The 26,515-nt window shown below is 43.1% G+C and overlaps 1 protein-coding gene and 1 long non-coding RNA gene across 7 annotated transcripts in view; one reads left to right on the top strand and one right to left on the bottom strand.

Moving 5' to 3' along the window:
• Positions 1-8,049: 8,049 nt before the first annotated feature.
• Positions 8,050-26,515, top strand: part of MEST (mesoderm specific transcript) — a 37,568-nt gene continuing 19,102 nt past the window's right edge. The window contains exons 1-11 of one of the 6 annotated variants that reach the window (XM_012473990.2): positions 8,050-8,269; positions 17,531-17,685; positions 19,336-19,415; positions 20,122-20,199; positions 20,325-20,461; positions 20,614-20,672; positions 22,076-22,116; positions 22,656-22,726; positions 22,973-23,074; positions 24,519-24,595; positions 25,826-25,889. In XM_012473990.2, coding sequence (XP_012329413.1) covers positions 17,532-17,685; positions 19,336-19,415; positions 20,122-20,199; positions 20,325-20,461; positions 20,614-20,672; positions 22,076-22,116; positions 22,656-22,726; positions 22,973-23,074; positions 24,519-24,595; positions 25,826-25,889 — 863 coding nt within the window. In that variant the 5' untranslated portion in view covers positions 8,050-8,269; position 17,531. Of the gene's footprint in view, positions 8,270-13,869; positions 14,125-15,790; positions 15,860-17,125; positions 17,233-17,530; positions 17,686-19,335; positions 19,416-20,121; positions 20,200-20,324; positions 20,462-20,613; positions 20,673-22,075; positions 22,117-22,655; positions 22,727-22,972; positions 23,075-24,518; positions 24,596-25,825; positions 25,890-26,515 lie in introns of those variants that run through there. The other 5 variants (XM_012473986.3, XM_012473987.2, XM_012473991.2 and 2 more) reach the window with 5 other exon arrangements.
• LOC135273836 (uncharacterized) lies at positions 18,175-26,109 on the bottom strand. The gene is made up of 3 exons (XR_010341624.1): positions 24,946-26,109; positions 23,087-23,186; positions 18,175-21,511 (listed from the first exon to the last, which is right to left on the bottom strand). It is a non-coding gene; the product is annotated as an uncharacterized LOC135273836 (long non-coding RNA).

Raw genomic sequence — 26,515 nt, 5'->3', positions numbered from 1 at the left:
CTGGCTAATATAGAAGTCCCTTTGTAAAAAGATAAAACATAGAAATGCATAACAAAGTGAACTAGAAAGTATTATATTTTATATTTGTGTGTCCTAGTTAAGAAACTTTTGCCTAACCAAAGCCCACTAAGAGTTTTCTTCTAGAACGTTTATAAAGTACATCTGTTATAATATTTAGATCTGTGATCCGTCTTGAATATATTTTTAATGTTGTCTATCATCCATCTTAAATTAAGTTTTGTAAATTATGTGAGGTTACAGTTCAGGTGTTTCATTTTTTCTACCTCTGTGTGTGTGTGTGTGTGTGTGTGTGTGTGTGTGTGTGTGTGTGTTGCATATGGATAGCTAATTGTTCCATTTTCTGAAAATGTCAGCTTTTTGCTACTGAATTGCCATGGAAACCTTGATGAAAATTAAATGACCATACATATGTGGGCCTATTTTTAGACTCTCTATTTTGTTACATTGTTCTATACATCAATTTTTACACAAACATCACTTTTTCATGATTATTATAGCTTTGTAGTAAGTCTTGAAATAAGATAGTGTAAGTCTTTTAACTTTGTTCTTTGTCTTGGCTATTCTAAGTCCTTTGCATTTTCATATAAACTTTAGAATCAGCTTGTTATTTTCTGCAAAAAAGCCTGTCCAGATTTTCATTGTGATTATGTTGAATCTACAGATCAATTTGGAAAGAATTGATATTTTAACAGTATTGAGTCTTCCAACCCATGAACATGGTGTAACTTTTCACTTATTTAGATCTTCCTTGATTTTTCTCAGTAATGATCTCAGTTATAGATCTTGTAACATTTTATTTAATTTTTCTATAAGTATTTCATATTTTTTGATGTTATTATGAACGGTATAGTTTAAAATACAATTTCTAATTATCCATTGTTAGTAAATAGACATATAATTGATTTTGTATATTACCCTTGTGTTCTATGTGTTCTACAATCTTACCGAACTCACGTATTGGTTCTGGTAGCTTTTTTGTAGGTTCTTTGGGATTTTCAACATATGCAATCTTGTTGTATGTAAATAGGGGGAATTTTACTTATTTGTTTCCAATGTGTATGCCATTTATTTCTTTGTCTTGCACTATTCCATTGGCTAGGGCCTCCAATACAATGTTGAATAGAATTGTGAAGATTCTATTCGGATTCAATTCTTGCCATTTTCTCTGTATTAGGGTAGAAGGTAGCAAGAATCATGTTAGTCATAGGTTTTTAATACATGTCCTTTATCAGGTTGAGGAAGATTTCCTCTACTTTTAGTTTGCTGAGAGTTTTCAATTAAAAAAAATTTATAAATAAAAGGGGGTAAAGTGCAGTGTAGGGGTGAAGTCTGGGCTTTTTGAATACCCATCACCTGAGACTTTTTACACAGAATAGAGTTTGAGTTTTGCCAGATGCTTTCCTGAATCTATTGAGATTGTTTTTCTTTTTCCGTCTGTTAATGTGGTGAGCTATATTAATTGATTTTTGAGTGTTAAAACAATTTCAAGACCCCTGGGATGAACACCATTTGTTCATAATATGTTATCCATTTACATATTGCTAGATTCAACTTGCCAAACATTTGCTGAGAATTTCTTCATCTATGTTCATGAGGATACTGGTGTGTAGTTTTTTCTTCTTGTAATGCCTTTGTCTGGTTTTGGCAAATGAATAAAGCTGGCCTCATAAGTTTGGAAATGTTCATCTTCTTCTATTTCTAGGAAATTTTATGAAAACTTGGGATCATTATTTCCTGAAATGTTTGGAAGAGCTAAAAAGTAAAGTCATCTAGGCTTGGAGATTTCTTCTCTCCTCTCCTCTCCTCTCCCCTCCCCTCCCCCGCTTCTCCTCTCCCCTCCCCTCCCCTCCCCTCCCCTCCCCTCCCCTCCCCTCTTTTCCTTTTTAAACAGGGTCTCACTCTGTCACCCAGACTGGAGTGCAGTGGTGTGATCACAGCTTACTGCAGCCTTGACCTCCCAGGCTCAAGCGATCCCCCCACCTCAGCCACCCGAATACCTGGAACTACAGGCATGTGCCACCATGCCTGGCTAATTTTTTTACTTTTTGTAGCGAAGAGGTCTTGCCATGTTGCTCAGGCTGGTCTCAAACTCCTGGCCCAAGTGATCCACCTATCTTGGCTTCCCAAAGTGCTGGGATTATAGGCACGAGCCACCATATCCAGCCATATAAGTCTCTTGTTTAATTTTCAAATATTTGAGGATTTCCATGTATTTTTCTGTTACTGATTTATAATTTTAATTCTATTGTGGTTAGAGAACATATATGAATTCAGAGTTTGTTGAGATCTATTTTATGGTGCATAATATGACCTATCTTGGGTGCATATTTCATGTGTAGTTGAAAAGAATGTGTTCTACTTTTGTTGTGCGAAGTTTTCTTTACAGCAATTAGTTCAAGTTGATTATTATGTTGCTCAAGCATTCTATATCCTGATTTTCTGTTTAATTCCTCTTTATGTTATTGACAAAGGAGTGTTTATCCCCAGTTATAATTGTGGATTTGTCTATTTCTCCTCAAGTTTCCATCCGTTTTTGCTTCAGTTATTTTGAAGCTTTACTATCATATGCACATGCTTTTAGGATTGTTTTTGTTTTATTGTTTTGATAAATTGATCCCCTTTTCATTGTGAAGTCTTTCTTTGCTCATGATACAATCCTTGTTCTAAAAAGATTTTAGAAGAAGGAATGTATCATTGTTGAAGTGGCATCAAAATTATGCCACTTCAGCTTTTTAAATTAATATTTTCTTGGTATACATTTTTTATTTCATTTGTTTTTAATAACAATTTTATTGAGATATAATTTACATGCCAGGTAACTCATCTACTTATACAATTATATGGCTTTCTGATATTTACAGAGTTGTATAACCATCATGACGATCAATTTTAGAATATTTTTATCACCTCCCTAGAAAACCCTGTACCCATTAGCAATCACTCCCCTTCACTGCTCCCTCCTCCAGCCCTAGGCAACCACTAATCTACTTTCTGTCTTTATAGATTTTCCTTTTCTGGACAGTTTATAGAAATGAAATCACACAATATATGTTCTGTTGTGACTGGCTTCTATTACTTTTCAAGGTTCATCCATGTTGTAGCATGGATTAGTCCTTCAAACTCTTTTATCGATTAATAATATTCCATTGTACAGCTATGCCACATTTTATTTTTATCCCTTCATCAGTTGATGGACATTTGGGATACTTGTGTGAACTCAGTGGATTTGCCTTAAAGTGCTTGAACAACTATGATAAGCGGACTGCTGTGGGATGGAGATAGTGGAAATGGGGGGTAGGTGGGTTACAGATGGGAAGGCACCCCATCTACGGTTTTAGAAATTCTGGGTTTTGTTCCTTTCTTTTTTTGAGAAATGAACAGGCCAAAGAGAGCGGTATTTCATGGATCTGACTTTATTCGTGGTTCAATCTCCCCACTTGAGTACCATGTTTCATTCCCCACTGTTTAGACCACAGAGGAGAAAGTTTCTGAAATACCAGCCTAAATTCAGTGACACATTTTTAAATAAATAATTTCATTCAACTGAAGAATTTCCAGTAGATGAAATAGCACAGTATGGCCTCCAGGACTCTTGCACCAGTCTGACTTTTAGCTGCTGCCAAAAACAAAAGAATGTTTCACTTGGAAGTGTTCCTTGTTCTTATTTTAAGGTAAACCTTTACTTTGCAGACTGTAGGGTTTTTAATATTATCTTGATGTTAACTGGGGAAACCACTGATCCTACATTGCAGACAACATGGGCCAGGACAGTACTCTCTGGTAGATCTTGGCTCTGGGACATTTGGGTTTGATTTTCATAGTACATCTGGTGCTGACAACTCCTGCTTACTTTACAGCTGGTACCAGCACTGTGAAGAGCGAGAATTTGCAGGCACAGGAGAATGAGACTCTCTGGGTATGCTATGGGCAGAGTTAGACTCCCACAGAACACAACAGCCCATGTGATCAAGCCCTGCCCAGCAGCCCATGTGATCAACCACAGGCTGCAATTTTCCATGGTGAAGAAAGAAGGGACAAGGGAGCCTGTGCATTCTATTAACTGCAGAGGCCGAGAAGGCATTCAAAAAGAGGTTTTAAACCCGGGTTTCACAATTTATCCTTGCTGTCCCTGGCTAGTTGCAACTCTCCTTGCTCCTCATCTAGACTATAGCAATCGCTTCCCAATCAGTGCTTCTTCTTCCAGGATCCTTATTTTCCTCGATTCTTTCTTCTCATGGATGTGAAATGATGGCAGTTACTACTCTACTCTCCCTTAAGTTATAAAGTAATATTTGCTTACAGTGTTGAAACGGAAAGGAAAGACTAAAGCATCCCTTTAGCTACCCCCACCACCATCATTTCTTTCCTCATTTGCTTCTGAGGGCCAGAAGCAACTGAGAGAAGCAGAGAGTGTAAGATAACAGGGAATTCATTGAGGAATAAATAGGAATTGTATGAGAGCCTCTCCTAAAAGCATTCAAATTTAAATGAAAAAACAACAAATAAACAAATCTTCCTGCAGACTAAATTTGTTCCTGGGTTGCCAATTTGCCCCACCTAGATCTTTCCAGCATTTCGAATACATATACAACTGTATCAATATTACAGATGTAAATATAGATGTTTAGATAGATGGTACATATGTGTTAGACAACTAGGATTACAATATACATGCTATTTTGAACTTTGCTTTTTCATGTAACATTGGGAAACTTTACACGTTAGACAGCCTCATCACTGGCACCCTGCAGATGGACATTTAGGTTGTTTCCAGTTTCAATTTTTTTTTCAAATAAGACAGCATTGTTTGTTCTTAGACATGTGTCAGGGAGTATACACATAGGATAAATGTGACACAGTGGAATAGCTGGGTCAAGTTTGATAGCTGTTGCCAAAATGCCTTCCCCCAAAGTTATATCTATTTAATTCTACCAACAGTGTTCCTCTGTTTTTTCTCTATATATGTTTTATTAGTTATTCATATCAGAATAGCTGCCCTCTTCTCACCGGTCCAGAGTGAACTACCCACAGAAAGTTTCTTTACTCTGTTTATTGAAGAACTGGAGGAACATAAATATGTTTTGCCTACATAAAGTTAATGGTCTGTAGTAAAGAATGTAGACTTTTAAGCAGCCTTCCATGTCATCTGGCTTAGAAAACACTGAGTTAGTGTGCTAGACACGTGGCATGGGGCTGGAGGAAAAGGTGGGCTTTCTTGGGCAGTGCCTGCCAAGTTGGGCCACAGCCCCACTGCCTACCCCTTCTCTCTTGCTCAATGTACACATCACCAAGTCTGTGCTCCACTGTTTCTCCTCTGCTAAGAGGCACCGGAGCCTGGGGAATGGGAATGTGTGCCTTTCCCTCCTGGAGTCTGAAGACCCTAGTTGGACTTCTGGGTAAGGCCAGAACTTTCTTTGAGTACTGGGCCATATCTTCATAAGCTTCAGAGACCTCTTCCCCCCATTCCCCATTCTCATATCATCTTAGTGAAAGCCTTGCTCTTCTGCCCAGTGGCCTCCTTCCCCCACCACCAGAGGCAAAGGAGTGCTTGAAACTGTGGAAACTTTAAACATTGTGGATTTTAAGACACAAAGCCTTCAGTAGTAAAAGATTTGCCAACAAAGTGTTTCTGAAAAAGTTAGGTTGGTCGTGTTGCTCTGGTTCTAGCAATGTGCTCACTCTGCAGTTGTGGGATCTCTGGGTGCCATCTTGCTTCCCTGCCACTCTCCCTGTTCCCTGGCAGACCCCGTCCCCTTGGAACGCCCACAGAATTTTGATCATAGCTGAATTACATCATGTATCACATTGCTTGTTGTCAGCTTATGTGTTTATCTCTACCACTGGATTGCAAGCTACTTGAAGTTCTTAATAAGAATAACACAGGGCTTCCTGCGTGCCGGGCACTCCACCAAGTGCTTTACACATATTAACTCATTTAGACCTCACACATCCCTCACAACATCTTGGCATCTTCATCTCTCACAATTCATTAAACGTTCTATGGTGTCTTTCAATTTAGATCTCTCTTCTTCAGAAGGAGCTTTTAAGAAAAATCTACTATCATTGGTTTGTAATATATCAATCTCTAAGCAAAAATACTCATAACATTCATATAATAAGAACAGATTATATGGGATAAGAGTGGCATAGTTTTCCTATTTAGCCTGACATCAAGAGTATTTATTTGGCTTATACCATTAGTTTAAATTAGAACACTATTTCCATCCACTAGAGTAGAACAGCTATGTGTTTTTCTTTTAAAAGATAAATTAACGCTGTAAGCATTAATACTTTAAAAAATGACTAGTGGTTTTTCAAATATTTTATTTCTACCAAACTGATGAATAGATAAACATGAACAGATAGATCTGGATTCAAATCTTGATTCCAAAATTTTCCAGCTCTGCAACCCTGGGCAAGCTCCTTAATCTTTCAAAGCCTCAGTTTTCTCATTAGTAAAATTAGGATAATAATAGTTCAGGGTAAGCATCAGAAGTAAAAAATGTACATATAAGAAATTCAGCACAGCATCTGGCACAAAGTGATGAACAAATGTTTGCTGTTATTCTTTCTTATCATCATTATTACAAAATGTTGGGTTGAGCTGGGCATGGTGGTGCATGCCTGCAATACCAGATATTTGAGAGGCTGGAGCAGGAGGATTTCTAGAGCTTCGGAGTTTGAGGCTGCAGCGAGCTATGATCACACCGCCGTGCCCAACCTGGGAGACAAGATGAGATCTCTTGTCTATAAAAATAAAATTAGAATGTTGGGTTGCAAAAGTTATATAGAAATGAATAAGATGGTGTCCTTGTCCTTGAGAAGCTCAGCTCTGTGGTAGGAGAAACAAGAGAAGCCTGCAAACATAATCACAAGACAAAGTAATAAGGCAACTGACAGAGGAGGGAGAGATTATTTTCATAGGAAAATTTCATGGAAGGTTTGCAAGAGGATGTGAAAATTACGTTCACTTTTGAAGAGCGAACAGGAATTTCTTAGGTAGCCAAAGTGGAACAGGGATAGCTGGTTGTGGAGAACATGTATAAAGGCACAGAGAAAGGAAAGCGCATGGTGTTTTGGGAGGAACTATAATTGGTAATGTTTGGTCAGATCATGAGGTTTTGGTGGGGGTAGGTAAGATGGGGGTGGTAAGACAGAAGATTCTAGAGGAAGGCAAGGCAAGGATGAGATTTTGAAGTTTTTGCAGGCTGAGCTAAAGAGCTTGAATTTAGCTCCAGCAGTAGGGTGTCAGTAAGGAGTTTTAGAAGAGAGATGTGATCAGATTTGCATTTTAGAAAAATCACTTTGGCAGGGGTGTGAATGATGGACTAGAAAGGTGGGATGGTGGCGACTTGGAAGCCAATTACGAGGCCGCAGTCCAGGTGACAGATGATGCCCCGAACAAGGGCAAATGGCATTCGGAATGGAGGGGAACAACATGAATTCAAGAGACCCTTGGGAGGTAAGATGAAAAGGATGGGGAGGAGGGAACTTGCTGGGATCTGTATCCAACGGTGCCCAACCCCTTGGGCTCATTCCATTGTGCCACAGGTGTTGGTGACAGTGTGTGGGAGACAGGGGCGGATGGAAGTGCCTTAACCAAGATACAGACTAGAGAAGGAAGCCTCAGTTCTGAGGACAGGGGTCAGTTTGTAGTGTGGGAAAGAGGAGGTAGAGAAAGGGTAGTGAATTTCACTTAGCCTTTGTTGAGTATGAGATGTCTGTGTCCGCCATGTGAAGAGCAGAAAGGCAATGTATGGATCTACAGCGTGGCGTAGAGGGAGGGCTGGAGATGGAGACTTGGGCGTCTTTAGGGTAATTGCGAAATTAGGGGAATGGCTGAAATATGGAAGGCTCGCCAAAGAACTCTACGTAGTTAATAACTATGAAAATGTCACTTCTTTGGCCTTCACTTTTATTACGTAAAAGTACTCAGATCAGGCCAGATATAATTTTTATTCTCTTTATCCAGTGCCATAGACTATTGTGGAAGCCACGGCCTGCCATTTCATACCCTTTGCAATAGGTGGCGCTGACGCCTGGCAGGGAGAAGGTGGCAGCACATGCTGGGCTGGGGGCGATGGTCTTGAGCACGGAGCTGGCGACGCTCTAGCCCCGAGCCGCGTATTCGCGGCCAGGTCCTCCCTGGTGACTGGGTGAAGGCCGAGAACCTCCGGCCTCAGGAAGCGCATGCGCAACCGGTTCCCCCAAACATGGAGTCCTGTAGCCCAGGTCTTACCTGAATCAGGTAAGAGGCGGGCGGGGAAGGAGTGGAGGCTCCCCCTGCACCCTCGCAGCCCGCCTCAGGAGTGGGACTGCCCCCCTTGGGGGGTGTGGCTCGTGTGTGTGGGCCACACCAGTCCTGGGGCCAGGTAAGTGCGCGTGGCCCAGGAGGCGTGAGGCTGTGCTGGCGAGGGAAGGGCCCCACGGGGCGCGTGGGTCCCTGCACGAGGTGCTCCGCCGCCGGCCCACAAGCGGGCCACGTGGGCGAGGGCCTTGGTCGTCGTCTCCCAGCACCTCCGGGTCGACGAGAACACAAAAGTCACACAACCCTCGCCGAGGCTTGACCCCGCGACAGCGTTTAGTCATTCCGTTAGCTGGCTACACCCGCCCTCCTGGGCTTGAGGACTCAATTTCTTGGGAGGCTGCGCCTCCCCACCTGGGGGACAGCCAGCCTTGGAGGTAGGAAAGGTCGCAGGCACACGGGTGTGACCGAGTGGTGGGGCGGCAGCTGTTCGGAGTCGGAGCTGCGGTGCGGGTCCGGGCACTGGGGTCGCGGGGGCGGAGAGCGGCAGTGGTGGCGCGGCTGCCTCCCTAGGAGGGGGGATAGCTGAAGGTGTGAGGCGAGGAGAGCAATCGAGGAAAACGGAAGCACCTGCTCCTGGTTGACTCATCCTGGCTGGAGGCATCATCTAATGTTGGGAAAGTAGTAACGGGAAAAAAAAAGCAAGCGAGAAAGAGCGACCGTGCTTGTGCTTGGATCACTTTCTTCGTCAGGCAGCTAGGAAATTGCCTGTCTGAAAGAAAGTAGCTGTTTTCCTTAGGGGGCTGTGGTAAGCGACAAATGAGATAATAAATGTGAAAGGGTAAAGAGCTATAAAAATGCAAGATTCTATTAGTTAATTAGAATCCTTCAGCCTATTTATCTGTTTGAGTGGATAAGATGTCCTCTAGGTGTGGTAGTGGGCCAGGAGTACCTGGTGAAGAAGTACCAGGTGTGGGATAATGGGATATGTGGAGTAATGCAGAGGAGGTGTGAGGATAGTTTAGGGGTGCCCACTAATACTGTCACCTGGAGAAACAGCCATCTGTCATTTAGGGTCATCTTATTTGGATAAGAGATTATTCAGTTCCACTGCTTCCCTCTACCACTCATCTTTTGAGCTTTTTTATAGCCAAAGACTTTTACCCAAAAATGAAGAGGAAGACACCAGTTGCTTCAGGAATATATTTGTTAATAATAATAATAATAATAATTATTATTATTATTATTTTGAGACAAAATATCTCTCTGTTGCCGGGATTGGAATGCAGTGGTGCCATTTCGGCTCACTGCAACTTCTGCCTCCGGGGCTCAAGCTAGCCTTCCTGAGTAGCTGGGACTACAGGCACACACCACCACACACTGCTAATTTTTGTATTTTTGGTAGAGATGGGGTTTCAACATGTTGGCCAGGCTGGTCTCGAACTCCTGACCTCAAGTGATCTGCCCACTTCAGCCTCCCAAAGTGCTGGGATTACAGGTGTGAGCCACCGTGCCTGGCCATATTGGTTAATTTGGTTGAGAGTCAGGTTTATGTGATTTAATTGATAATGTCTTCAATTTGTCTTGCCTTCAGCAGGAAGCAGCATGTTGTACAAAGGGTTCTGGGCTGAGGGACATAACTAGGGAAGATTGATTTGTGGATTTGTCCCCTCAGTAGAGGATCACCTTGGCCAAGTTCCAGTTCATCTTGGAGCCTTATTTTACACCAGATGGGAAAAGACCTCTCAGGTCATCCAGTCTTACATGCAGAGCTTGCATACCTGCCAAAGGGTTCCCCAGCCCCCAGTGACAGGGAATTTGTCACATCCCCAAATGGCCGAGCCACCCAATCCCTCTAGACAGCCCCTACTGTTGGAAAATTCTTTATGTTGAATCGACATCTGTTTCTCTATAATTTGCACTCATTGGAGCCATATAGAATAAAATGTCTAATGCTGCTTCCACAAATATTTGAGGACTGCAAACACATTTCCTTCTTTTACTTACTCCACAAGGCTTCTTTTCTTCAAACTAAACATGCCCAGCTATTTCAAACAGGGAGGCAGTGTGGAGTAGTGGAAAGAAGGCCAGCTTTGGAGCCAAGCACATCTGCGTTCAGTTCCCAGCCCCTTCACATCTAACACTCAGTGCTCTGAGCTGCTGTATCTTTCTCTGAAATCTGTGAGTGAAAATACTCGTCTAGCCAGGCTACTGTGAGGATTAGGGATATGTTGGTTGAAGATCTGTGCTCATGGTAGGAGCTTAAAATACGAGAGCTGTTACACCTTTAGTTTGCAATTCATTTAGTTGGTCTTCTCTGAACACATTCCTATTTGTTTCTGTGTCTCAATATCTGTCTGTTCTGTAGAACAGAATAAAATGGTTTCTGTGAGTTCTAACTGGCAGAATAGAGTAGAATTCACTTATTTTTGTACTTCCCCACAATCTACAATCACAGTAGCCTTTTTAAGGGTCCTATCATACTGATTCACTAAGTTTGTCAGCCAAAACCCCTTCGTTCTTTAACATGTGCTTCTGTTCAACCAAGTTTCTCCCATACTGGTGTTTTAGTTGATTTGAATCTATAATGATGGCTCTTGAAAGTGGCAGTCCCAGTTGTGGCTTGTTGTCTCCATAAATATCCCGCATTTGTCATATTATGGGTCTCAAACTGGGGTTAGAAAAATACACTTATTGAATCCATGGTACCCTCCCTGCTGACCCCATAGCACTGCTGTGAACAGCAAGATAATAGACGCACAGCTTTCTACATGAATTTTTGCACAAATCTGAGGTCTTATTATGAGGTGGAACTGTGTTAGAATTGGAATGTGACAAGAATGTCTGATAAGCCACTGGCCGAGGGAATACTTCTGCATGAGATAGCCTGCACGGCCCAGGAGGGCAGCCGTCTGGAGGAACTGAAAGGGTGCCACTGCCAGCAAGCCAGAGCTGACTTTAAATTTATGTGTGGCTGTGTGTTTTCTCAGGGCTCCAAGTGTTTTATACCTTGGGTCAAATTCTTCCCCTGCGGAGGAAGCTCCTTTTTGGAAGTAAATCAGGCACATTTAGAAGCTTTTTTAACTCTTTGGCTCCTGGGGGATTATGGCCAGCATTTTTTCCCTTAGACTTCTGACAGCGAATTCCTGGTTGGGCCATGCTGATCTCTTTGAGCTGACTTCTGTGCTCAGGGTTCTTCCAAATAGGAGTATGCTTCCCCTGCCTAAGTTCTGGGTTCCATGCCCATCTCAATCTTGATCCCTCCTCCTTGAGGGAAGTTTGTCCTAACTACTCGGTCTGAAAGGAGGATTTCTCCTGAGTGCCAGACTTGGAATTCCTGTTGTCTTCAGGAGCTCTCCCTGGCGCTCCCCACTTCCCCCAGGACCTTTAAACTGTTTTCCTCGTCTGCCCACTTGATCCGTGTGGGTAGACATGTTCCATGGCCTTCAGAATAAGATCTTTTGTGGGGCATTCAGTCCATTAAAGAGAAAACTACCTTCATCTTGGATGCTGGTGTTTCCGACCTGGTGAGAATGAAAGTGTGGAATTGTTTGGTAGGACTCAAAGGTTGCATTGACAATAACTATGAAAAATATATAATACAAAGGCTTTTGTTATTATTATTAAAATAGGAAAGCCTTTATTCTGTTGGAAGGACTGATTTCGATTTTGTAGAGTAATGCAGTCTTTAAAATGTAGTGGTAGTTAAAATAGGTAATCTTTGACTTGTAAAGAGACTAAATTTTGTTAAATAACCAGTTAAGACTATAGTTTAAATCCATTTGCGGCTTCTCATTTTCTCTGGAACAATTCCTAACTCCCTACCAAGAAATTCTCTTTCTAGCCTAATTTTTTTTTGCTGGTTGGTGTCCCGGCTCAAAGGACTTCCCGTTTTCCTGAAATGTGCGGCCCCGGGCCTCCGGTACTTTGCGAAAGCCATCCCCTCCGGCTGGAATGTTCTTTGTTTATCTAGTAAATGTCTATTCATCATTCAAGACCACCCTTCCCCCTCCCCTTAATTACTTCCTCCCCTGTGCGCCCTCAAATTCTTGTACTTATTCAAGCAGTGTTTATTAGGGGCCAGCTTTGTGGCCGGCACCATGGCGGGCTGTGGGGATACAAAAGGTGAATAATACTTGGGCTCGGCCTTTGAGGGCCTTACTCGTTAGGGAGGAGGGGGTCAACCTGCCACAAACGTCGCTAGGAAATTAAAAGGATAATTTAAAATAGTGGCAGTTCTTGTCTGTCTTCACCGGCCCGTGTCTTGCTCTGAGGCCGGGGGCTATTTCCCATTTATTTCGCACCCTTGGCTCTTAGTGCGCTGTAGGTGCTAAATCAGTATTTGTTTCCTGAGTGCTTTTACGGGGGGCAACCAGAACTCGGCAGAAGCGTAATGGCCCGCTCTTAGGCGGTAGTTTCCGCAGTGTCCTTGGGTCTTCCCGGGGCCTGGGTTGGGCGTCCCGCGGGCCAGCGGCGAACCTTTTGGGTTGCAGCGTTGCAGAGCTGCGGAGGTCCTGGGCCAGGTGCTGCCGAAAGGAGGCCTGCAGCGCCCCCTCTGGATGCAGCAGGCACCGGCTGGCCGCCCCGCTCACCAGCTCGTACCCCGGGTGCGTTCATCAGTATTGCAATTTATGGTCAGAAAATGAACACAGACCCTTCGTGATACTGTACACTTTTCAAAGGCATAAGGGATGTCTTTAAAAGATTATGGATTAGAAAAATTCCTCCCTCTTTCTTGTGCCTCTGGGTGCTTGCATTGTGATTCTATCTTACATCAATAAAGGGAGTTTTGCTCTCTTAATTGCGCCCACCGTTCTGTGCAGCGCGGACCGGCGCATGCAGGGAGCTGGGCTGCGAAGGTGCTGCTGCTGCGGGGCTTCTGGCATGCCGACCATGTCGCGCTGCTGCAAAGGAAACCTGCCCCACACCGCGGCGGTGGCTAGAGCGGGAGAAACCGGACTTTGTGCAACTTTGTCCATAATGGTCATCCATGAATCTAGATTGGTGGTCCAGCAGAGCTTGTTGCTCCCTGGCCGCTTGCTTGTGCCCCTTGGTGGTTACCTGTAGTTACGGGCTTAGGGGGCCTCGGGCCCTTGTGGCTTGCCGCCTTTCACAGTTCAGCACCCACGCTTCTGACGTGGGATGGGAGCAGGCGCCACGGCTGGCACCCCTGAGCCCTGCTGCCCCTTAGGTCGAGCGGCCATCCTCCTTTGGGGCTTGTGGGCGGCCTGTGGGGACTGTAGGTGGTCTAAGGGAAGTGTTGGGGCTCTCAAGGGTCTGCTGTTTTTGTCAACAGCATTAACTCGCCCAGGGAGGGTTTTTGCAGCAGAATCTCGGGCTCAGGGTTGAGGTTCGCCAGAGATCAGCGGGGTCTTGGGGACCGGGGTCTAGTGATCCCCTTCAGGGCTCGACACCCCTGAAGGGGCCCACTAGAGGAGCCACTGTAAGAGGGGCGTCCCATCTCTGCAGCCGTGGCGGTGGCAGAGTGGCTGGGAGGGGCTCTGCGGCGAGCAGGGGGCAGGCGATAGGGGTGCTGCGGCGATGGGCGGGCTAGGGGCGGGGCGCGGGTGGGCTCTAAAAGTCGGCGCCCACTCGCTCTGCGCTGCCGCGGCAACCAGCACACCCCGGCACCTCCTCTGCGGCAGCTGCGCCTCGCCAGCGCAGTGCCGCAGCGCACGCCCGAGTGGCTGTAGCTGCCCGGTGCGGCGCGGCCCTGCGCGGGCTGTGGGCTGCGGGCTGCGCCCCAGCTGCCGGCTGGCCCAGCACGGCTGCGGGCGCTGCGGCGCCCCGTGCTCTGCAACGCTGCGGCGGGCGGCATGGGATAACGCGGCCATGGTGCGGCGAGATCGTCTCCGCAGGTAGGTGTGCGGCGGGAACGAGGGGGTGTGGCTGGCCGCCCCGAGACTAGGGTGCGGGCAAGCGGCGGACCGTGTGCCCAAGCCGGGGCTGCCCGGGCGAAAACTCTCTATCGGCAAGCGACACACATTCCGTGCCCGCTCTGCCGACTTGAGAAGGGGGTGTCACTCCTGCATGCAGTTGAGTGTTCAGAATGCCGGTTAGGATTTCTCCTTGGGTTAGGATTTCTAGACCCTGGGATCACCTTGGTGAGATTTAGGATTTATGGACCCCAGCGTCATCTTGACATTAGGATCCATAATGACCCCAGTCTCACCCTGACGGGAATTGGGATTTTTAGACCCCAGCATTACCTTTGTGCGATTTGGGATTTTTAGATCCTGGCATTACCCTGGCGCTATTTAGGATTTTTAGATCCTGGCTTTACCCTGGCGCTATTTAGGATTTTTATACTCAGTCATTGCTGTAGCATGATTTAGGATTTCTAAATTACAACATCGCCCTGGTTCGATTTAGGATTTTTAAAACTCCGGCTTCTCTCTGGTGCGATTTAGGATTTTTAGACCCAGCCGTTGCCGTGGCGTGATTTAGAATTTCTAGATTCCGGCAAAGCCCTTGTGCAATGTAGGATTTTAGACCCCGCCATTGCCGTGGTGCGATTTAGGATTTCTAGACACCCCCCAAAAAGCCCTGGTGCGATGTAGGATTTTAGACCCCGCCGTTGTTGTGGCGCGATTTAGGATTTCTAGATCCCCTCAAAGACCTCGTGCGATGCAGGATTTTTAGAACCCGCCGTTGTTCTGGCGCGATTTAGGATTTCTAGACTTCCCCCAAAAGCCCTGGTGGAATGTAGGATTTTTAGACCTCGCCGTTGCCGTGGCGCGACTTAAAGGGTAGACCCCAGCATCGCCTGGGTGAGATTCAGAATTTTTAGAACCCTGGTATCTCCATGGAGCACCTTAGGATTTCAAGAACGGGGTAATCGCAGTGCCGAGATCGCCGCGGTACAACTTAGGATTTCTAGACCCAGGTACCGCGGTGGCGGGAGTCACCGCAGAGTGACTAGAAGTCACAGTGCCCGCCAGCTGCCGTTAAGTATTTTTCAGATTTCAGTAACAAGCGTGAGTGAGAACGCTGATTTGACCAAACTGTTCTGTGGCTCAGGGATTGTTCGCCTTGGTTTCTCGGGTTTACAAAGTGGTTTATCTCGCGGCGACGCCATCAGGTGGGCGGCAGGTTGGGTGGAATTATTACGCGAGTGTGTTTTTCCTTTTTACAAGATGAAATCAAGGCTCAGAAATTTCCAGAAAGTTTATTGCTGGAGTTTGCTTATTCTCTCTACTCATGGCTCATCAAATAATTGGGATTTTGGCCAAATGATATTTGTTTAACCCATTTTACCTACTGACTGCCAAACTGCTTCACTCCTAAAAATCCTGAAAGATCGTAGGGGCATTTTTACTGAGGTAATAAGACAGAAAAAGGCTCCCTGAGAGGTTGCCTCTTTGCTTTCTTGGAGTACGAGGAGGAGGGTGTGGAGGGGGGTGTCCAGGAGTAGAGAGTGTTGGTCGGTCGCCTCGTTTTTTAAGCCCCACTTCCCTTAAGTCCCATTTGCCGCTCTGGCCGCCCCTCCCCGGCTCTGCTGAGTCACTGCAGAGATTCAGCTGCTGGAACCCGGTTAATGAATGCGATGAGAAGCATAGGGGGAAAGGAGTAATGAAATGCACACATGAAAATGTATGTATTGAAGTACAGGACAGATAGCACTGAGCAGACGACCGTCAAAACCTAATGCTTTTTGTCATCTGACCTTCAGAGGAGATATTGGGATATACCTTTCTTTGTAGCTTGATATGTATTCCGATATTATTATTATTATTATTATTATTATTATTATTTTGAGCGCTCTTAGCCTGCTATTGTTGTGGGGTGAAAACAGTGATATAACCATCATGTTCTGGCACTTTTTTGAATCATTTATAGTATTACCTTGAGAAATAGGACCAAACCATTTTATCCGTCTTATAGAACAGTACTTTGGAGAAAAAAAGAGAAATGACTACCCTAATAATGCCTAAAAAGTAGGCTGGGGAGCTGAGAGTCTTTAAGAAACATGGTTATTTTACCACTATAGAACCACAGGTTTGTTTTCAGAGTTTAGGAAAATATCCGGGGCTTGTGGGGGCGGGGAGGGGAGTATCTGTTGGGTTGAGGAAGTTAGCGAATGGGTAGATTACAGGCAATAGAGAAGGATGTTTGTGTACAGACAGAAAGCCATTTCACCCAGGGCTTTAGCAATTAATTTATTTTAGCTCTATGATAACTCTAATTTTAGTTTTGGAGGGTATTATTTCTATTCTGGCTGTTTTGAGAGAACTTCCATTCTCTGACAATTCTTGATCTGGTGACCATCAGAAGTCATAGACTTGAAACAGAACTGTTTCTAATTCCTGTTTGGCACTCCTTATCGATGTGGATAAACTGACTTGTGCCTTTGAAGTCCTGGACATGGGAGGGTTGGGTGTACCGAATAGTGCTCTTTTTCCAAAGACGAAATCAATTCTCACATGCTGGGTAGGAGTTAGGCCTTATTTTGGGGGGTGGGGGAGCGTCTTATGAAATTAAATAAATGGAAACTTCAAGAGTCTGCTAAGAAAAGCAGAAATATAATCTACTGCCCTGACCTCTCAAGAGATTAGATATTCAGGGTCATGACAAAGCTGCTTATGTTGGAATACACAGTGCAGCTATCTTACTTTCACAGACTGTTTACCCTGAGCAGTTTCTCAGCCCAAATCCAGATAGGAGTACTAAATGGGGCTTCAGTTAGGCAGAGCAGGGCTGATAAGCATGTATTAAAAATCAGGAGCAGCTCTCTGCTTGAGGGCATGTGATAAGTTACTACACATACACACTTTAAAATATGAGAAATAGCACATATACATATTTTGAACATTTTTCTCGTGGGGGCTAATGGGTAGATGGTCGAGCTTTTGGAGTAAATATGAAAGAAGTTATTTTTTACTTTGGAAGCCTTGATACCAGTCAACAAAAGAGTGTCCAGCACTTAAGTCATCTCCTTTTTATTTAATTAAAGACCTCTTCAGCAGGTATTGGGAAGACCACGAGGGTACGGGCTAAGGAGTTAAAGTTGGGGAGCAGAGGCAGAGGATTATGTTGAAATACGTATTTTTTTCCCCCTTAAATTAGAAATGGTGAACAAATGTGGTGATTGCTATAACAGACAGAGGTTCAATTACGGTCTTGGTCATCTTTGTGCCTATGTGAATGGCAAGTAATCATTGCGTGGTAACAGCAATCTCCCGCCCCACCTTACTAGGTTTTGGTTTGTAGATGAGTGTACTGTATTACCTGACTGCTTACAGTGGGTCTCTGCTTTTCCTACAGGATGAGGGAGTGGTGGGTCCAGGTGGGGCTGTTGGCTATGCCCCTGCTTGCTGCATACCTGCACATCCCACCCCCTCAGCTCTCCCCTGCCCTGCACTCATGGAAGTCTTCAGGCAAGTTTTTCACTTACAAGGGACTGCGTATCTTCTACCAAGGTAAGAAGTGGACTATCGAAACATGTGTGTATCGTTCATGTAAGTCCTAGCTGAAGTATTTATTTTGTGTCTATTGCTCTCTTGTTGCTCCTTAATGATGGAGGAGAGTCTCGCTCTCTTTTTCTATGTAGTGTACTTGCAGAGAAGCGCAGAAAACTGCTGGGAGAATGGGAGTTGGGACTGAGATTCCAGCCTGCAGACCTCATCTTTTAGTATAAGTTATCTTTGTAGCTTGATATGTATTCCGATATTAGTATTTTTCGAGCGCCCTCAGTGTCAGGTAATACATAAAACGTTCACAGATATAACTACCATTGGTTCTCTCTCCTCACCATCCCTGATTTCATTTTATTGTTTTCTATAGATTATTTGTAGTGTGTGTAACTGTGATTTCAGTCTTAATACCATTATATAAATTTGCTAGTGATGATTATTATGACCGCTACTCATCAAGTAATTACCATATGCCAGGCACTGGGTTATGTTTTCAGCCTTTATTGTTTAATCTTTATGACAGCATTTGAAGACAGGTGCCATTAACCTCATTTTATAGGTGAAGACACCGAGAAACAGATTGGAAATGATTACTTTTGAGCGGGGGTCAAGAGCAATAACGAAAAATGTTTGTCATAAACCGTTTTTCATTATTGCTCCTGACCTCCTCTCATTTGCTATACTCAATTAGATAAGTATACAATTTTCATTATGTTGGCTTGGGTTATTTTCAGTTTTACTGTTTTAAATGACTAATGATGAAGGAAAAGCTTCATGTCTGTAGTTTATTTTTCCTTACATTTTCAAACTATACTACTTATATAAGTGGAATGATTTTATTTGCATAGATTCTCAAGAACAAAACTCTTAGGCTAAAGTATATACAATTTTTTATTGCTTCTAAATTATTTTTGAAAACCAAATTTTAAATTTGGTTATTACCAAATTTTCACATCACTGGCAGTATATGAATGTACCAGTTTTAATCTAATATATTAATATTAGCAAGGTTAATACTATCTAAATGTTTACCTAATTTAGATGATGCGGAACGCTTCTGTATTGTCATATGCATTAAAAAAGTTCACGTCTATGTTGGTCAAGCCCTTTTTATAGTTGAAGGATTTCGTAATAGTTTCATTATGTTTTTGATGTTGGATTGGGTCTCCTGCTGAATAGAGTGCTGGGCAAACAGCATAAGCTAAAGGTGTTCCTTGGGAATAGTTGCTATATCTTAGAGAATTTCTGTGAGGCCATTCATGATAAAGTACAAAAAATTTGTAGTTTATGTGTTGTACTCATATGCTTTTAACTGTGAAAATTTACTTTTTACTGTGAAAAAAATTGCATATTATTACAGAACAAAAGGAGAAATGGGGATATGCTTTTTAAAAACACCTAGGTGAAAGTAAACAAGATGCCTTCAAGTATTTTCACATAGCATGAATTTTACAATATTTTGATATACAGATTAAAAGGAGAAAAAGGCCTGCTCTCACCTAATGCAATAAGCTTACATTTTAAAAAGAACGTGTCATTTTATGTCAATTTGGTCACAGTTTCTTGTCCTTTGCATCAGATTACTTAGATTTTAACATCTTCAAGGGTTATTTTATAGGGATTTGGCCTAACTGATTGTACTTTCCTTCTTTCCAGACTCTGTGGGTGTGGTTGGAAGTCCGGAGATAGTTGTGCTTTTACACGGTTTTCCAACATCCAGCTATGATTGGTACAAGGTAATGAAGTCAGATTTCTAGGTCCTACTATGTCTTAAAAAGCCTCAGCCAGGTGCAGTGGCTCATACCTGTAATCATAGCACTTTGGGAGGCCAAAGTGGGAGGATGACCTGAGGTCAGGAGCTCGAGACCAGTTTCACCAACGTGGTGAAACCCCGACTCTACTAAAAATATAAAAATTAGCTGGGCATGCTGGTACATGCCTGTAATCCCAGCTACTTGGGAGGCTGAGGCAGGAGAATCCCTGAACCCAGGAGGCAGAGGTTGCAGTGAGCCAAGATCCTGCCACTGCACTCCAGCCTGGGCGACAGAGTGAGATTCTGTCTCAAAAAATTAAAAAATTAAAAAAATTAAAATTAAAACCCCAAAGATTTTGTTGTCAGCACTAGAAGGCTCTTGCAAATTTGAATTGCTTTTTTTAAAAAATTAAATGTTGAACTGTTCCTTATTTACTATAAGGGAATGATAACTCTTTGACAATCTAGAAGGGATCATCGCCAAGTTATCCTCCCTCAACAGAGATTAATTACCAGGAATGTAGCATTTTCCAAGAGGATCATCTGTGGGACCTGTGGTGGTTTCATGGGGTTTTCTCTTTATGGAAATCTGTTAAGCCAAGATAGGGCTGAAGTCCCTGTGCTGCTGTAGCTCTGGTGAAAGGGAAGGGCAGAAGCAGAAAGCCCAAATCATCCTTTCTTTTTTGTAGATTTGGGAAGGTCTGACTTTGAGGTTTCATCGGGTGATTGCTCTTGATTTCTTAGGCTTTGGCTTCAGTGACAAACCGGTAAGCAGCACCTATCTGGGACTGGTGATGGGGTGTGGGGTGGGCATAGACTGTGAGGGGTCAGGCTGGCAAAGAGAGCTGCACTCATGACTTCATCCTGTCTGTGTGGGCTTTCCTTTCCTCAGAGACCGCATCACTATTCCATATTTGAGCAGGCCAGCATCGTGGAAGCTCTTTTGAGGCATCTGGGGCTCCAGAACCGCAGGATCAACCTTCTGTCTCATGACTATGGAGATATTGTTGCTCAGGAGCTTCTCTACAGGTCAGTGGAGCTTCAGACTTTAGCTTATGATGCTGGGAGAGTACACTGTTTCCGGACTCTTTCTATCCTTTTTCTCTCTTGGGAGTTGTCTTCAGTGGTGTGCTGGTTTAAGTCTGCTCAGCTACATGTGTGCTTCCTTATCTCCCTTCTAGGTACAAGCAGAATCGATCTGGTCGGCTTACCATAAAGAGTCTCTGTCTGTCAAATGGAGGTAATTGCCTTGGTGGTAGGTAGAAAATGGGTGTAGTCTAGAAGGGTCATCTTTACTTACCACAGCGACATCTAAATGGTAATCTGGTAATATTGCAAGTAAACGTAATTAAACTATGGGATCTCTACCTTTTTTGTGCCATGAACTCCTTTGGTGGTCTGACGAGATTTATGGGCCCTTTTCCAGAATGTTTTTAAATACAGAAACAAGCAGGATTACAAAGGATAGTGACTTTACTGACAAAGTCAATATAAAGCTGCATTCTAGTCATGGGCTTTTTGAATGCATTAGATAGCAGGATCTAACGGAGGACCTACTAACGGCTATATCAGAAGTAGTGAGGAGTGTAAAGACTGCCTATCTGTGACAACTGCAGTAGGTTATGAGAGTATAGGACTGCAGATAAAGACAAAAGCCACACGTGTTTCTAATACTACTATGATGTTAGTGTAGAAAATCCTTAATGTTATTAATGGGTTCTTGGAAACTGTGACTTTAATCGAAACATTATAATAGAACCAATTTTCTTCTCATCACTATTTTAAAGAAAGGTTATTATTCAAGGACCTGCTGTACCTCATTTTGCTTAAAGCTGAAGTTTCCAAGAACCTATCCTGATGTTAAGTGAGGACTTAACTGTATGAGATTCCCCAACTCCTAACTGATGGAAATGCCAAGGTGCAGTTAGAAAATAGCAAACCCTTGATTAGACCTTTTGGGCAGGCAGCTTGTAAGTCCGTGAATACCCAAATGTCCCCTGAATGCCTTAAGAGCAGACTGGGAGAGATGTCCGTCTGTCCCTTTATCCCTTATGCCTTCATGGGTTTCTTCCACTGACTCTGAAGAGAAATGGAAAAGGAAAAACTCTTAGGTTTTTTAAAGGACCTATACTTATTTAAAAACTTCTTATTTTGTTCTTGCAGCCCAAATCATTAACCCTTATGTTCTGAGTGACAGGGGGAAATGCTAAGGGGAGTCAGAGCTTGCTTATCAGCATTTTGGATGACCATATATTTTCTCCTGTTTCACTATCTTTAAAATGGGAAGAGTAATTGCAGTGGGATATAATGTGACCAGTTAAACATAGAATTCCCTGGAGAAGTAATGAGATGACAGTACTAGACTTTTATTTGTAATTCTGTTTTGATAGTAAAGGCTGCAGAGGTGATGGTGAATAGGGTGGATAGTCTTTGATTATGGGCTTGTCTTTGACCTAAAGTTGTAGGTAGGCTGGGCCAGGTGGCTTACACCTATAATCCCAGCACTTTGGAAGGCCGAGGTGAGAGGACTGTTTGAGCTCCAGAGCAGCCTGGGCAACATAGTAAGATACCATCTCTATTAAAAAAACAAAACAAAACAAAAAGCTATAGGTAAATGACTCAGATAAGTCTCTTCTCCTACAGGTATCTTTCCTGAGACTCACCGTCCACTCCTTCTCCAAAAGGTTGGCTACTTCACTGATAGACCTTTAGTTTTAAGATTTGTACTAACGTAAATAATGCTGGGACTTTTTAGGGCCATAGCTCCTGTAATCAGCAGTAGTTAAATCCTCTCCCCTGTGAATTTATATTAATGAAGTTAGTTTTTCCCTTCTTAGGCAACTAAGGCAGAGGCAGTGACCCCTACATAAACCCCAAACCAATTCTAAGAATAAGAGATCAACAAATATTTGGGGAAATACAGCTATGGAAAGATTTGTGTTATAAGCTTGATGTTTGAACAAATTAGGATCCTACTCTAAACTTGAATATACCAGAGTTAAAGTTTTAGGGATTTAGTGAATTGTACAAAGTATCTTAGATGCAATTAGAAATAGATTTGTCTTCCTTGAGAGAAGAATGTGAGTAGGCAAAACAAAATGCCAAGTACCAAACCAGTAGCAGGAGGTTTGGCTGAAGATTTAGTTCCTAGTATAAAACCCTTTGCCCCGGTGAGGGTCTTCCTCTGGATTCTTGAGCTTTACTTCCACTTATTCCCCTCCAGCTACTCAAAGATGGAGGTGTGCTGTCACCCATCCTCACACGACTGATGAACTTCTTTGTATTCTCACGAGGGTAAGTGTCACTATCAAGAGATTGACTATGGGCTAGGAATAATGTCGTGAAAAGTTGCTGCCATTATAATTCTGGGCCAAATCCTAGCGCCTGATATTTTAAAGCAAAGGTATTGGTCACTTGTCAGGGAAGTAGAAGGAATTCATAAATCACTTATGGGTCGGACTGCATGGCCTCTGAGTTCCAGCCATATTGAACATTCTGAGTTCTCCTCACACTTATCTTCCTGCGTTTGGACTCTTTCAGTCTCACCCCAGTCTTTGGGCCGTATACTCGGCCCTCTGAGAGTGAGCTGTGGGACATGTGGGCAGGGATCCGCAACAATGACGGGAACTTAGTCATTGACAGGTAAGAAATTACCCTTTGCTTTGGTTTCCAGAGAAGCATTTTTTGGAGAGTGGGAATTGCTTGTTTTGTTCATTGCTGGCTTATTCCCTTTCACTGGAAGGCTGATGATGACCTGTGAGGCAAACCAAAAAGTCATGGTCTATAATTCCTGAGAAGATAGATATGGAAAATAGAGTGAAACTGGACTCTTTGTTAGTATTAAATGCTTCAAAGTATTGAATCATGGTTGTGGAAGTAGCCTAGTGCCTCCCTCAAGGTACAAGGCTCTTCCTTTTGTCTATCTTTTCTGCAGCAACAGGGAGTGAGAGGGCAGACTTCTTGGTTCAAACGAGAATGTAGACACTTTCACAGGGGACCCAGAGGTGGTGACAGTCGTAACTACTTGGGATAAGGTTCTATCTTCTAGCCATCTGGGTCAGTGTAGCTTCCAGTGTTTTTACTGATGGCTTTGCTGGGAATTGTGTGTTAGAGGAAGCCATTCCTCCCACCCTCTCCTAACTCTCCACAGGATCCCTGAACATTTCATTTTAGTATTAAAAAAACTGAAAAACAGTTAAGACTGCCTTATCAAATTCTCTTGTGTTTTCGTTTCCAACAAGTAAATACTGTTTCTAAGATGTGATATTTGAGGTTCACAAAAATAACTGTCCTGGAGTTGCCAGGTAGAATGAGTCGAATACATGAGTTTGAGTTCTAAAATGTGGCAGTGGTGTCTTACAATGGAGAAAGAGGAATTCTCTCCATTTTATCTGTGGTCAGATGAAGCCATTGCACTTCAGCCTGGGCAACAGAGCGAGACTCCATCTCAAAAAAAAAAAAAAAAAGGTAGACAATCAACACAGATCATGTGTTCCAATCCTCTTATTTTGAAAATGAGGCTGGCCGGGTTCTTTGGCACATGCCTGTACTTCCAGCTACTTGGGAGGCTGAGGTGGGAGGATCTCTTGAGGCTAGGAGTTAACAACTGTAGTGAGTTATGACTGCCCCTGTGAATAGCCACTGCACTCCAGCCTGGGTGACATAGGGAGACCTGATCAAACAAATGAGGAAACTGAGTTGAAAAATCTGTATTATATATTTAAGTCACAGACGTAGGTAGTGGTGGAGCCAAGACTGGATCCTTAGACCTGGGCTTTTTAGTCACATATAATCCAAACCAACTTTCAGCCTTCCTAGATCTCATTCCCTGTGTAATAAATACACAAAACCACTGATTATTATTATATTGATAGTAGGCATAATCACTACTATAGATAGCTACCTGGTAGTTAACTCTAGAGGTTAACAGAAATGGATAAGTTAAGTGGGACATTTCCAGGAATGCTAAACTGCTTCTGGATTAAGAAATTGTATCTTACGTTCCTTGTGGTTCATGTCATGCCCTTGAATCCCTGTAACAGTAAAGATTTCTTCTTCTGCTCATGCTGACCTACCTGTCCTACAGTCTCTTACAGTACATCAATCAGAGGAAGAAGTTCAGAAGGCGCTGGGTGGGAGCTCTTGCCTCTGTAACTATCCCCAGTGAGTATTTTTATCTTATTGAAAGGAAACTGAAGGACTATAAGGTCAAAATAATGGCAACTCCTCTATACAATTAGGGTTACCAGATTTAGCAAATAAAAATATAAGACATCCAGTTAAATTTGAATTTTAGATAAACAACAAATGCTTTTCTAGTATTTCAGTAGGTGTACAATATTTGGGACCTACTTACACCAAAGAAACCATTTTTCATCTGAAATTCAAATTTAACTGGGTATCCCATATTGTACTGGCAGATGTACTCATGACATTTGGAACATCAGTGATGTGTGTGTGTACAGTGAAGCATGTAAAAAACCAGACATTACTGCAAAGGTAGTTGGTATTACCGATTTCTTGTGCGTTGTCAGTGACTGCCACATGACATGCTGAACTGCTCGGACAGAAGCTGTTTGGATTACCAATCAAGAGGCTATAGGTGGTCTGTGCTCATTTGTCTTTTCATTCTTACGGATTTAAAAAGAAAGAAAATTAGTGTTTCACATACAGTGGTTAGTGCTCAGGAAATTATTGGTTGATTTCAAATGTCAAGGGTCTGTTATAACTGAAGAGAGACTTAAGGAATGATGGTATCCTGGACTTAGAGAATGCTGAAAGTTGGGCTGATTCCGTTTGGTCCAGGGTGCGAGAGAGCTGAATGAGGGACCAAATGGTTTTCTGTAAGAGGCAAACTGGTGCGTTCCCAGCAGTTCTCTAGAGTTTACCTAGTAAGACAAGCTAGGTTTTCTATCACACAAAAAATTACTTTTAGAAAATATTTTCTTGGGCTGGGTGAGGTGGCTCATGCCTGTAATTCTAGCTCTTTGGGAGGCTGAGGCAGGAGGACTGCTTGAGGCTGAGACAGGACTGTTTGAGCCCAGGAGTTTGAGACCACCCTGGGCAACAGAGTGAGAAAAACAAAAATTTTTTCCCTACAGATAAATTTAAAGGTTAGCCAAGTGTGGTGGTGCACACCTGTATGTAGTCCCAGCTACTGAGGATACTGAGGTGGGAGGATTGCTTGGGCCAAGGAGTTTGAGGTTACAGTGAGTTATGACTGCACCACTGCACTCCAGCCTGAGCAACAGAGAGAGACCTTCCCTCAATTATAATAAAAGGAAGAAGAAAACATTTTTTTTTTTTTTTTTTTTGGAGGAGTTAATTTTAGGGTGGGAGTAGGAGAACAGATGTGAGAGCTGTTAAGTATTTCATTCCTTTTCTCTTTCCTAGTTCATTTTATCTATGGGCCATTGGATCCTATAAATCCCTATCCAGAGTTTTTGGAGCTGTACAGGTGAGTCTCCCCAAGAGAGGTCTATGTTTTGTTAGTATCTCATCCTGACCATGGTAAACAGAGTATCGCTTGAAGGCTATTGGCTCTAGCCATTGTCTGTGACCTCACTGTTCATCCAGGAAACAATAAAAAGACTGAGTTGAGGAGTCTTCTGTAATATCAAGAAATTCAGTTATACATTCTCTTGATTTATACATAGTCTGTTTTCACTGTCATGAGTGCTACATATTCCTAGGTGTACAAAAAGCTCTCACATGAGTCAAAGGTTGAAAGTGGATATATCCTATGAAGTGTTTGTTTTAGTCCGATTGTAAAGACAATTCATTGACTTAAGCTGAGCAGATGGCAAGGAGAGATTGAGAAGAGATCATTGTGGAATAGTGCCTTCTCATTGGTTGCAATTCTCTCTAGGTACTTACTTGGAAGGTATCAGAATATGAAATCTTGATTGATCATGTCACATAAGAATGTTCCATACCTTCCTGTGGCCTACCAGATACAAGCTAGTAGTGAACAGCTTGCATATAGTTTTTAATAAAATACCCCCTCTCATCTCCTCCTGGGATTAAGGGAAGATCCTTGGTTATCTCTGCTTGGGCAGTGAGTTGCTGTGTGATCCACTTGTT

This window comes from Aotus nancymaae, unplaced genomic scaffold, assembly GCF_030222135.1.
Source record: "Aotus nancymaae isolate 86718 unplaced genomic scaffold, 86718_ANA_hifiasm-v0.15.2.pri h1tg000002l, whole genome shotgun sequence".
Lineage (NCBI taxonomy): Eukaryota > Metazoa > Chordata > Mammalia > Primates > Aotidae > Aotus > Aotus nancymaae.
The sequence above is the reverse complement of the archived record's forward strand: the minus strand, read 5'-3'. Positions and strand labels throughout refer to the sequence as shown.